Here is a 13,812-nt window from a genome sequence, read left to right as displayed (position 1 = left end):
CATGTACAATTACACCGCTGTTCAAAAACAGAGTTAGAAGAACCAAATCTATTTGGTACAATGGAGGCGTACAAGCAACTTGTAGTGTAAGCGCTGCTTGAAATGATACCTGTCTATCACAAAAACACAACACAGAAGTCATATGATGGAAATCTCTTTGCTTCTGCTCTCCAAAGCAGGGCACAGGATGAATTCTGATTCATTGTTGTTCTGCGAAAATGTGCTCCACGTAGTCTTCAAACGACATCACTTACAATTTGCAACTAAGTGCGTGCTGCGAAGACATCACCTGATCAAATCTAAGCCTTGCATGTAGCTGTGCCTCTTTTCTTTTTTTTTAAAAATGTAAGATGTATCTCAAAATTCATTAACTGGACTGCCGAAAGCTCTTGTCGTTATTATATACTGCGGGGTGATGTTGACACAAGCGTCTCAGAACACAAAAAGAGGAGCTTGAACAAAGTTCGCCTCAAATCTAGGTGGCTAGTTGAAAAGTGAGTGTGGATAGTGTCACGCTTAGCAGCCACCCGATCTCTCTTTCCTCCCTTTAACCTGCCGAGCTGCCACGGAGGATCGCCCACTGATGGCACCTTTTATCTGCCACGGCCAGAAGAACCGCGGCTCTTCCTGTTACGAGGCAGTGGCACTTTGTCAAGCAAGACAAAGTTATCCTGGGGTCTGATACTGGTCTAGGAGTATGATTTGCATCATAAAAGCTTAAAGCAGATGACACAAAACCAGTGGTAAGCAATATTAAGCTGCACAGACCTAAAAAAAAAACTAAAAGAAAATACCTTAAAGCACCTGAATTTTTCTCAAATCTGCAACAATTCACAACTGGAAAAACCACGATACTCCGCGCTGATCGTCCCTGAGGTCTGTGCATCACAGATTTCATTCCTGCAGGGGAGCAAAGATTATTACAATATTCAGATTACCGAGCAGAGGAAATTAATTGGACTAATTAACATACAAGTAAATGATGATACCGTTAACACATTTCATTAACTCTAACTGTCATTCTATGTTCCTGGTGCACTTGGTATTGCATTACAATGAATTGGATTCATTAAATTATGCAAATGAAAGGAACGACAAAATGAACGAGTCCTTTTGAACATTATGGACCACATTTTCAAACTCAAATTGACTAAGAGTCAAAAAGCATGTGCTTTCCACTCAGATTTACCAGATAAAGCTTTTCATAGACTACCACTTTAATTATGTTCACAGGTACTAAAACCAGGTAGGCTATAATATGTAACCAACTCCCTGATTCTGCAGACTTGAGTCTAATGTTATAGAACAAAATAGAAACACTACCTAATTAGCAAAATGTCCCATTTAGTGGACGAGTTAAAGATAGTGATGCGGCACGTGTCAGGTCAGGAAATGGCGTGCACATTTTGAAGTCGGAGGCAGAGCAGCTGTTACGTCTCGTGCCTCTCTGCAGGGTTTGTTCAAAGTCACGAGACTGCAGTTGGTTCTCCAGCAGCAGAATATGTTCCTGACATTTCTGTGTGACATTAACTTGCGGTTAATTGTGGGGTCTGCACTTCTCATTGGCCTCGGAGACTTCTGTCTTCATCTTAGCTGCAGCTACACGGGGAAGGTCAAGGGGTCAAACGTACCTCCCGTCCTCATCCCTTGGCTGTAGTGACATCTACTGGACTACTAACCCACAGTATGCGCTTTGCAAAGAGCTGATGCGTCTTTGGGGGAAAAGAAAAAAGAAAAAAAATCAAACTGGTCTCACGTTTAGTCGTTTTAGTATTAAATATCAAACTGCCCTCAGACAGCAGACATGGTACAACCAAGATACATTAAAAAAAATGAAGAAATCAAAAAATAAAGAGCATTCAAGTATAACAGAAACATTTATATTGATGCTATATTGACATATTTATACAGAAGACTGGAGTGAGGATAAACCTTCAGTGTTTAGCACAGAATATGAAGATTCTTCTTCATGCGTTTCTTGCTATTTGACTCAGATGGCATTTTAATCTCTCTTGAAGAGGAAGGTCTCAAAATAGGGGAAAAAACTAAAGAATAAATATGAAACAAGTAAATTTAATGTTCAGTGTGTATGTGTATTCAATTTAATAGTTAAGCAGTTTGGGAGGTGGCAGTAGAAGAAAGAAATAAGAGACATAAATGGATAACCCACTACAGGGGAATGTAACATGCAGATAAAGAAATACAACACGAGAAGAAAAAAAAAAAAAGCAATGCACATTTACTGACAGTGGGTATAACAGACAGTTTGCTGGGAAACATACAAAATATTTTTATACAAAATCTGAACAAGATTAAAGTGTTGAGAGCAGTGACGTTTAAAAGAGTACCACTTTTTAGTAATACAGACATTTTTCAAGTGCGCGATAGGACCGATAGAGCCAGATCCTGGTGAAAACTTCCTAACATGAACAGGTGGGTGCTATGAAAAGAGAAATTATAATATAAAGCACAGCTGACATGATAGGATCAAATAGGTAACATGATGACAGCTTCATTGGCCTCAGCTTTTCCGTCCATCAAAAACAAAAACAAATGTTCCCACAACATCCCGCTATGGCCCGAGAAGCTACAGGGGTAATTTACCTTTACTTACATCACACAGTCACGAGTCACCCTGAGTTTGGTTTTCAATTTGGCAATTACCTCCAGAAAAATGGCTTTTTTTTCTTAATATTACAACATATTTTCATTTGGAAATCCTCCAAAAAGGATTTTTTTTTCTTTTTTCTACAAACCCCCCCAAAAAACACATGAATTACATATAATGGAGCCATTTGAAATGTTCTGAACCTTCAATGGCGCAAACGCGTCGTTTATGTAAAGCCCAATATAAATGGCTCTTCAGTCAAAATATTTCATATGCAAATAATGTGTATCATATCAAGAGTAAATGTTAAGAGGAATTAAAATACAAAAAAATTTGATTGTTTTTCCATTTTCAACTGCAAAATGTAGCAGGCTTAAGGAAACTCATTAAAAAGGGAGGAAGGAGGGCTTTGCAAGCAGACTGGAAGGAAACAAGAATGCATAATAATAACAATAATAATTTAAAAAATGTAAAATTTGCATGGGCATAAACAATAACTTTGTTTCAGCTGGATAAAATTAGCTCTGCTGTGAGATTTAGTCTTTGCACACAGGAATATTGGGGGGGGGGGGCTTGCCTATTATGAAGGACATCATCAAAATACACCATCAACAAAAGGTGAGGAGAGAAGAAACTGCTCAACTTACCAATCATTTTCATGAAAATCACATTATTAACAAATAAGTAAATTTTAAAAGAAAGTGGAATCCTACATTTTTCAACTACACAATATTGTACAAAATAAGGCATTTCCTTGTGTGTTTACTGCAATGTCTTTTTCCACCTTTGCTTGTTTTCTCTCAGTATGCGCTGAGGATGGACACGGACTGACTATTTCTGTGTTAAAATATATATATTTATATATTTATAATTTTAGTTTTTTCCTTCAAAACGTGAATAAAAATGCAGGTAGGAGTATACAGTATGAGGGAGGTCGCAGAAGTTCATAAGCGGAGTGTAAATCACTCCATGACTTCGCTGGCCGCTACTGTGGCGACGAGCTGGAGTGGGATCTCTGCGTTGGCTAGGATGTCCTGGGCGTTGCTGGAGCCCTGCTGGATGTTGGTGAGGATGAGGGTGGTGCCTGCCGTGGTGATGATACTGTCTGAGGACCCTGCGGATTCCATCGAGGCCACCACGGCGCTGCCAGAGTTCACGCCTTTTTTGTTCTGATGAGTTTTAATGTGCTTCGCCAGGTGGTCGCTCCGCATGAAGCGCTTGGAACATTCTGGGCAGACAAACTTCTTCTCTCCTGCCAGAGAGAGAGAGAGGAAACAGTTTCAAAGATAGTTTGATGCTGAATTCATTTGGAGAGGGTTAAGCATGTCGTCTATCACCAGATCACAAGAAGTTAAAAAAAAAAAGTGCCAAGCAAAGTTCAAATTGATTGATCCATGAATAGATGGAACACACAAAAATAACAAAAGGCAGAACTGCCAGCGACATGCACATTCTTAATAGTTTTATTGTGTGCTGTTACTGAACGCTGTATGACCTGGGTCCAATGTTTAATCTGAATTAGTTTCCTAAAGCCAGTCTGTCACTGACAGAAATGACAAATTGACGCTATACAGCTGATTACAATTATTACCAATTAGAAGCCTACAATCATCGAACATCCTCTTGAAATGTTAACTGTGAATGCTAACTGTTCATATCCTGCAGCTGACAGCGTAATAAAAGGCTACTTTAGCCCGTCTTGTCAGAGGCCTCGCTCTGCCAGCGATATGCAAAGATAACAGTATGACCAAGTGGTGATATTGCTATCAAAGGTCTGTCCTGCCATTAACGTTGTGGCAGTAGATTTATCTGGAATTCTCATACATACACTCATACTTCCTGCATTTCATGAATCATGACTAAAAATCAAAACAATAAACATTCAGCTCACTATTGTTGTAAAGTTTCACTGTTGTTAACAGATCCTTCAACTGCAGGACAAACTGTTTAAAGCACATTTTAAGATTCCCTCCAAGCCAGTGAATCTAGCTATGTGTGTTTTTCTCACAATGGTCTTCAATCCTAACCTTTTTTTTTTTTTTTTTTTTTTTAATTCATTTTCAGGCACAACAAATACCTATATTGAACATAAAATACACAAAACAAAAAACAAAACTTGCCTGAAAAAGGAGTGGGACGAAGAAAACTTATTAAATCCCACCCCTATACTCACTCATCAACAAAAAAAAACAATAAACTTCCCGCAGCTACGCCCATCATTGCATACAGACCCATCAACAGCCCCGGGCAGATACAAGCATCTAAGCGGCAGCTCGCAACCAACAATTAGAGCCTTCATAACTGAATACAGAATATATAAATTATAAATTGCATTACCACAGGTAACAGGCAGTAATAACTACAAGTAACAGACACACATACATATACATACATATATATCTACACACACAAGTACATATATGTACATACATACGCAAACCTGACATTTTAAATCCAGAGGGGGACAAACGCTGTTATTTCTTAGGTGACTCACGCTTTGCAGGGCACAAATTAACACATTTTACTGATTTTATGGATGTTTTCCTGATGTGCAAACATCAAGGGAGCAAAAAAAAGGGCACCTGTGTGTGTTCTCCTGTGCCTCTGCAGCTCATCGCTGCGTGTGAACCTCTTCCCACAGAACATCCAGCTGCAAACAAAAGGTCGCTCCCCTGAATGCCAGCGCAGGTGTGCTCGCAGGTGCGATGTCTTTCCGTATACTTTCCCACAGCCCGCGATGTGGCAGATGTGCTGCTTCTTTTTCCCCATGCTAGATCCTCTGCGAAACACAGGCACTGACATTAAAGATACTGATACATAGATGAGAGAAACAAAAGAAACAAAGGTCAAGATTACTCACCTGCCACCCGACTCTCTGCAATTAGGGCAGGTACATGCCACTCTGCGCAGCCTCTTGCCCTCTTGGCCAAGCTGATCCTCCTCATCCACCAGTCTGACTCGGAGGTGGGACAGATCGCTCGTGTTCAGGGTAGAATCAGTGCTAAGCTGCCATTCTCCAGAGTCTGGCTCTTCCTTGATCTGAATATCTAAAAATTAATATTAACAGTCTTCAGTTATAACTGGCCAAAAAGCCTGAACAGTGAGAGCTGCTTTGTAACTGTGTGTGATTGACAGCAAGGCAGCAGACTTAATGTATCAGTGAGAATTCTGATGACTAATTAAGCGTACCCTGTGGACTTTTTGGCCCACATGAGTGACAGAAAATGGGTGGATGGACTTTGCTACAATCAGAAATTTCATCACAATGTTATGACAGCAATAATTACATATAAAGTTGAAACACAAAGACGTTTTGAGGACGTAAACAATGAGTGTTGATGAGACTAAGCAGACTACGTTCACTGGCCACTTTATTAGGTCCACCTGTTTAACTGCTCTTTAATGGAAACACATGGGGGCAAATCAGTGCATTTAGGCATGCAGACCGCCTTGTATTAAAAGTTCAGGCTGCTGCTGCTGGTGTAATGGTGTGGGCCATATTTTCTTGGCACACTTTGGGCCACGTTGTACCAACTGAGCATTGTTTAAACAACACACCCTACAGGAGGATTTTTGCTGACTATGTCCAGGATAATTTGCTAATCTCAAACCGGTTTCTTGAACATGACAATGAGCTCTTGGTACTCAAATGTCCTACACAAGTCACCAGATCTCAGCCCAATACAGCACCTCTGGGAATGGAAAATTCACATTATGATGTGAAATCTGCCGAAACTGTTGGATGCTATCATGTCAATATGGACCAGAGCGGTCATTGGAGAAAACGCACTGGTGTAATTGTTTAATGTTATTCCTGTGTCCCCATAAACACGACGATGTTTCACGTGCACAACTTTAGGATCTTGAAACAAAAGCATCTAAATGGAATCCAGCCATTACCAACGTTGATATTTCCAAGTGTGCTTTTAAGCAACAACTCATAATCTAAAAGTTACATGGATTATTATATAAATATATTATGAATAAATAAGTAAAACAAATACAAAGACGTCACTGGATTGTCTACTCCGAGCACCAAGAACAAATTCCACTGACCTTCATTGCATTAGTATAATTAGTAACTGAATACATTATAGCAATTTACAAGTAATTTGCACATGGAAGACCTTTCTGGAAGCTGCTAAACGGGCTAGATTTAAAAGTAAATATGCAAGAAACTTAAAGAGAATTAGAATATAATTATGGGATGTAAAATAATGAAAGAGCATTTTGACTTTAAAACCTTTAAAAAGAGCCTCGGACAGTCTAACATGTGTTTTAAGTTCCATTGCTGATTAGACCTTTACTCGTAGGTGGGTTCGACTACATTAAAAATTGTCAGAGAGCAAAAAAGTTCACGCACTAATAACAACAGCAAAGGTCTAATTTGTCCCACTCTGAAAAGATGCATTTAAGCTAACATAAAAAGGAGATAAATACCAATAAGGTACATGTACAGATGCCACAAAAGGACAAATTGGTCAAAATCTTTCTTCTCCCGAGTGTATTGTGACAATATGAAGAGCTACTATACCTGCAGGGTGATCGGTGTCTCCTTCCTGCTGGGCCACTGAATTGACTGTGACTGTCTGCAGGTTGGGGATCTGTCCTGTGCTGATGTTACCCAGGGACAGGGTCTGGACTGGAGCAAGAGTTATCTGCTGGGGCGGTGTGGTGGGCAGCTGGAGATTCTGGAGGTTCTGCACTCCTTGCACTTGAAAGGTCTGCCACTGTATCTGACCTGATGGCGTAACTGTCTGAGCTTGGATGATGAAGGTTCCCGGGTTGATCAGTTGCACATTTTGCAGACTCTGCCCACCTGCCGCCACTGACTGCACCACCTGTCCGTTGGTGGTCTGAACAGGAACCTGCTGCAGCTGGATGATTGGCTGAGCTGATGACGCATGGACATTTAGCTCCTGATTTTGCTGGACGAAGCCTTCTTGGAGACCAGAACTTGAGTTGGCTTGCTCCGTAGCCACTGATGGTAATGAAGTGTTCTGGGTTAGCAGACCTGCTTCGCTTGCTGTAACGTGTAGAGAGGAAGACGTTGGCACAAATATCTCAGGATTTGCATTCGAGTCATTTACTGGTAGTGTCTGTGAGAGGTGGTCATCTGTCTTAGCCAGACTCTCAGAGCCATCCACAGGCTGACTTGCCATAATTAGCTGGCCATCAGCAGTGACCCCTGTTGCTATAGTTTGAGCACCAGACAAGCCAAGGGAGTCCAAGTCTACGCTGTTAACAGGAACAAAGGTAATGTTCCCGGGCAAACCCACAGGCACATTAGTAACAACCTGGCCCTGGTTGTTGAAGGTGGAGCTGCCAATAGAAACCCCCTGGATCTGCTGGATGTTAGCAGTCTGTGAAATGAGGTTCTGGTTGTTGTTAAGGATGTTTGCAGTTGATGTCACACTGAGACTCTGGCTACCATCAGGCAAGATCTGAATGTGTCCCGTAGCATCCTGAGTCAGGGTTGGTCCTTCCACACTGGCCGTGGAGAAGCTCAGCTGTCCATCTGCTGTTTGAATCTGAGGAATTACTTGGTACTGAATGTTAGGCACTGAATTGGCAGAGGAGTCGTCCGTTCCTGACGTCACAAAGATTGGCTGACCCTGTAAGTTCTGGATAGGAAGAACATACTGCCCATTTGACGTTAATATCCCTTGACTTTGGATCTGTACTATTCCAGACTCATCTTTTGCTGCTGTTGTGGGGGTTAACACCTCCCATTTCTCTGTCCCAGTAAGCTGCGTAGATGGATGTGAGATCTGAGAAAGAAAACAAATCACATAAAATAAAACACATTTAAAAAGTAGATTCAGAACTCTAGTTATATTCATCTTTTAAGGTACAAAGATGACTGTATGAAAATAAAAACCTGCATTTGCTAAATGACCAAAATTCTTTTGTTTGGCTGAAATTTAGAGGTCTGTCTGCCATTCCTATTCATGCTAATGTAACTAAGCTGATTCCCTTTGTCTTTTATTAGCACTGTAGCATTGACTCCAATAATAGATGATATACTGGCATCTAACTATTACTTTTCTAGTCTTAGTGACCACTCAAAGCTCTCTACATTCATACAACACTTCAAGCACTTTATTTCCCTCACATCCACCGCCAATTTAGAATCACTGATTACCTAAGAAGACTGAAGCTGACACATGTGTAGGAAACCCACACAGGCACAGGGAGAACACGCAAACGCCACAGCTGACTAGGAGAGTCGAACCACAAACCTCGAAGATGCAAGCGCTAGTCAATCTACCCAATGTTATCAGTGTCCTGCATCGATGCTATATGGACAACACACCTAACTAGGGATGGGTATCGAAACCCGGTTCTTGTTGAGAACCGGTTCTCACTGTTTCAATTCCTTGGAATTATTTGCCATTTTTGCAAACGATTCTCTTATCGATTCCAGTCGCCCCGAATGACGTCACCACGTTGCGGAGCGTCGCTTACCTGGCCGGAAACACGGTGCGTAAGCGGCTCAAATGCTCAAAAGTTTGGTTATACTTTACGAGAACGGATGACAACAGGGCAACTTGCAATACTTGCAAAGTAGATATTTCATTTAAGGGAGGAAACACTACGAATATGCAAAAGCATTTGCTCACAAAACACGCGATGACCATAAATGAATGTCGTGTTTTTAATTCCGCTCCGGACTCGTGAATCTCAACCCAGCAGCAGTGGCAACACGTCCTCTGCACGTCCTCTCCCGTTAATGCGGCAGGTAAATAATCAACTAACAGTGCATATTATGTTAGCGCGATCTGCCTTATTACAAAACCTGCCATTACTGTGCATTTAGGTGACCATGATGAGACAGACAGAGTCTGGCTGGCTCAGATGCTGGCAGTTCTCGCTGCAGTCTACCGGTAGCGTCTCCTTTCAGGCCAGGATAGACGAATGTCACCGAGCAGTGACTAAGTTTGTGGTCAAAGGTTTGCACCCATTTGCCACAGCAGATGCCCCGATTTCACTTTGGTAAGTGAATGTGTTTAATTGTAGGCAGGGACATTACTGGATATTCTTGTGTAATTGCTACAGAATAATTTATGTTAAACTTTGTTATTGCTACAGGAGAATATTTATTTTATTATTTTACATTTACATTTTTTTTCCTGGGGACCCTGTGACACCCCATTGAAGAGCCGTAGGCTGTGGATCTCTTAAGATCTCACTGTTGGGTTTGTAAGGCCATGTTACTCCGAAATTTCTATCTTGTTCAAAGAGAAGATATAAAACACAGTTCTAAGCTAATCGACTTTAGTGTTCTCCTTTTTTAAAAAGAAGAATCGATAAGAGAATCAATAAAGAATCGAATCATTAAACAGAATCGAAAATGGAATCGGAATCGTTAAAATCTTATCAATACCCATCCCTACACCTAACTGTACTTGGTTGTCTTATTTCATTGTTTGATCCACGCCAGGTTTTTCCACTACAGTTCAATTGAGTGAATGGGCATGTCGTTGTTTGTGTTGACTGCATCAAACATCTCTTATATGAGATTTTCTCATCCGAGCTGTAACGAGCTGAGGTTGTATTTATAATACATTGTCTCTGCCGGATTTGTTTTTAAAGTGAATGCATGGAATTGGTGCACGCCTTGCTTCAAGCAGACATGGCTGATTCTCAGCAGTGTTTTGGTCACATTTGTTTTTAATAAAAGAAATATTGAGCAATACTATGCATAATACATCAATAACCTCGGACCAGCTAGAAACAGAAACCGAACATAGCGAAACAACTTTCTCTTATGAAAATATGAAAAACAAAAACTGCAAACTTACTTCACAGACACAAATTTCAGAGCTCATACTGATATCATCAAAGAATAAATGAAATTGAGCAACAAAAATACATGCAGGCTTGTATGTCTATTTCAGTTAAGTCTTCAGTACTGACCTAACAAAACAAGAACCTGAAATCCTGACCGAGTGATGGAAGTAAATTAAACAGACATTTACAGAAAAATTAAAACACTAAAGCTTATTAAAACTAATGTCTATCAGCTCATCTTAAGGTGTTGGAGAGCTTTTTCTCTGATTGATTGATGTTGAAGTTTCATTAACAACAGATTAAAGTGTAAAACAACAGGCTAAGATGAGAGACTGAAAACTACATTGAAAAATGGACGGCCTGTCTTTATCCCGTTGTAAAACAGAAGCTATAGTCAACCTTAGTTTAACACAGGAATAGTTTAAAAAAACAAACCTTGTTTCCTAAACACTTTAACTTGACCTTGGGCTGTGAAGGTGAATTTGCAATGACTTACAAAAAGACAACCATTATGCTAAATGTGATCAAACTACCCTTACATTGATTGATTGATTGATTGATTGAATCTTTATTTTGAACATGTTGAAAAAGTATAAAAAAAAAAAAAAATAGAATTAAAAGAGACAAATGAACAAAGCAAACAAAAGGAAAACGAGCAACCACAACTCCAAATAACGTCCATGTTCAAAAAGGAGCAGGAAGAAGCATAAGCTTATTTAATCCCACCCCTTTTCCACTATCTAGTATCAATAGACTACAGAAATACCTCCTTGTAATTACATTATATATTATGTGTAATTTTATTTTATTTTATTTATTTTTTTAATATATACACATATATGTTTCTATCTATCCATACCTACGTATATACACACATACGCACATACATTAGGCTACAGTAAAAGGAGAGGTATTAAAATAGCCTTTTAGATAATCTGCCACTGCTCGAGTTCATTTATGAATTAAAAATATTATCTAACTAAATACATCTCATGTCCCTTTATTTGTCATGTTGATCAATTGTTTTAATAAATGTGCAGATGTTGCCAGTGTATCTTATGTTTAAAATTATTAAGCAGATAATTATTTTGCCATTTAATACAACAAACCAACATCTTCTTCCCCAGTACCAGTTCTTATATCAAAACTCAGGAATCGTGGAATTTATTTTTCAGCTTGGAAAAATAACAAAAGGCATGAAATGGAATAAAAACTGAGTTAGCATTAGTATAACTGATGGCTTACATGGAGCAGGAAAAAGAGATTGACTCTGCTCATCAAGGTAATGATAAGTAAAATCCTGATGTTGAATTCTCCCATGATGAATATGGGAATAAGATGTTTTTGTATTATTAACTTTGCGAATAAAAGACATTGACACAGAATTGGTATCAGTTTCCTCTGTCTGACTGTGTACATTGCAATATTATACTATAGACTATGAACCTGCCATGATATATCAGTGAGCCATGGGTAAAATGGGTACAAATCCTTTTCAGGAATCAGGAAGGGCATAGGTCTAAACCAAACCAAAACAAATCCCTGTCAAATAAAACAAGTGGCGTGACCCATTGTGAATTAGGGAGTATTTAGTTTACTTAATTCAGTTTATAACTACAAATACGTCAAACAAATGTCTGTTTATTGATTCAAAGCTGGACTTTGAAGCAAATGGTGGAGCTGTTTGTAAAAAAGGGCACCAGAGCCTGTCATGTTTGAGATGGCTTGCTCACTTCCACAACGATAAAACCATAATTTGATTGTGCTTTTATTGGCTCTGTTTTAGCCCGTACCCTGATGCTATGGTTTGGATATTGAGTCGTAAAGAACTCAAACTGTTAAATGGTCTAAGAGCCTGATTGGTGAGCCACAGCTGAACCCAACATCCCAGTACACACGATGGTTACGCTGGTTGGTTGGTTTAGTTTTACTCAACGACTTGCACCCTTTGCATATCGTGTTTCAGTTTCCTCCTTCTAGACGAAGGTTTCAGGCCTAAAGAGCAGCTTTGTTCCAGCAGCTATTAGTCACATAAACAAATCATAGCTTTGATACAAATTTCCCCCCCCTAATCTTTTCTACGATTATCTGTTGTTTGTATTGAAAATACACATGTAGGGATGGGTAACTGACTACTGCCGACCAAATCTACCTAAGAGGACAAATGAAGTAACCCGAACCTGCTTATTTACTGTCCAACCAACAGTTTTGCTCAGGTGTGACCAAAACCTTTCCTTCTGCTAAAATAGAATCAGATATAGCAGAGGTGCTGGCTCACTACATCAGACAGTACTGCTGTCCACCTCTGAATATAGTGACCCAACCTCAGTGTAGGTTGGGTCAGCATGTCTAGCAGGTCGAAGGGTGATGATCAAGTCTCTGGCTCAAAAGGGGCAGGTTTAAAAGGAATAAAGTGTGTGGACATCAGTCTGAACCGCACAGAAAATGTGACTGATGCTAAGAAGTGAATGTACTGGTTAAATGGCTGTCTTGTTCAGTGCCCCTCAGACAAAACCGTGGACACCACCTAAAAAATAAGGCTTGGGTCTGAATGGAGTCTGTCCCATCAAATCTAGCGAAGGAGGCGGGATTTGTAAGCAGCTTGGGAGGAAGTGTTGCTTGAGAAGTTCAAATCAGGGTACAATAATAACCCCCACCTGGTTTCAAATATGTAATGCAAACGCTCTTGTTACTAAAACCGCAGGCAAGACCTATGACGAGAACCACGATACAGTAGAAAAATCTTACCTGATTGCCCCTGCCTTCCTCCTGCTGCAAAAAGTCGCTCTTACTGCTGTCCACGTCTAAGGCAGCCATATCATCCGCTTTCATTGGCTGTTCTGGGGCTGTGAAGTGAAAAACATTTACTGTGGGAACAGCCGAAGCTAACGTTAGCTAAACAAACCTGTGACTCACACCCACGTTAAAGTACAGTTAGCCACTAAACCGACAACTACATCCGCTGTTACTAATATCACAAACCTCCATTTAACGGGGCTGTAGCACTGATTAGTTAAATGAAGGCTAAACAGTGATGTGTCCTACACAAGCTAATCTAGACAGCTAAGCTATCGAGCCCTGCGTTAGCCGCTGCTGCCAACTTAGCCGGCGATGATTAGCACTATCACCATCGAGAATCCCCACTAGCCTGCTAGCGAGCTAATTTAGCCAGAGGATGCCCGAGATAGCTCGTTAGCATGCGTGGGTGAAAAATAATGGATATTACGTACCAGTCATTGCGTGACTTGTCCTAAAACGGAGAGTCTTGATAGTCACAAGCCACCGGACATGATCAACAGATTACACCGATTGTATACGCGTGGAAATTAGTGATAAGTGTCTGATTTTTTCTATTTTGATTGACGGGCGGTAGGTAACACAAAGGGTGGGGCCTCCGCTGTTGACTGGGA

The 13,812-nt window shown here is 40.3% G+C and overlaps 1 protein-coding gene across 1 annotated transcript; it reads right to left on the bottom strand.

Annotated features, from left to right (window-relative positions):
- Window positions 1–1,752: 1,752 nt before the first annotated feature.
- Window positions 1,753–13,812, bottom strand: sp3a (sp3a transcription factor). The gene is made up of 6 exons (XM_085249591.1): window positions 13,633–13,812; window positions 13,151–13,248; window positions 7,143–8,379; window positions 5,469–5,655; window positions 5,191–5,387; window positions 1,753–3,860 (listed from the first exon to the last, which is right to left on the bottom strand). The coding sequence occupies exons 1-6, from the start codon at window positions 13,637–13,639 to the stop codon at window positions 3,571–3,573; spliced, it is 2,016 nt and encodes a 671-aa protein (XP_085105717.1). The 5' UTR covers window positions 13,640–13,812; the 3' UTR covers window positions 1,753–3,570.

Source organism: Mchenga conophoros, linkage group LG16, assembly GCF_057382185.1.
Source record: "Mchenga conophoros isolate Kocher_MC1m ecotype Shallow Benthic linkage group LG16, M_conophoros_male_GT1.1, whole genome shotgun sequence".
NCBI classification, from domain to species: domain Eukaryota; kingdom Metazoa; phylum Chordata; class Actinopteri; order Cichliformes; family Cichlidae; genus Mchenga; species Mchenga conophoros.
The sequence above is the reverse complement of the archived record's forward strand: the minus strand, read 5'-3'. Positions and strand labels throughout refer to the sequence as shown.

What these genes read in the sequence shown, in the direction of transcription:
- sp3a (XM_085249591.1), bottom strand. An exon ending in AGGAAGGCAGGGGCAATCAG is followed by an intron (nt 8,380 to 13,150) that starts GTAAGATTTTTC and finishes TTTCTTTCTCAG; the next exon opens with ATCTCACATCCATCTACGCA. An exon ending in GCACAGGAGAACACACACAG is followed by an intron (nt 3,861 to 5,190) that starts GTGCCCTTTTTT and finishes TCTCTCTGGCAG; the next exon opens with GAGAGAAGAAGTTTGTCTGC.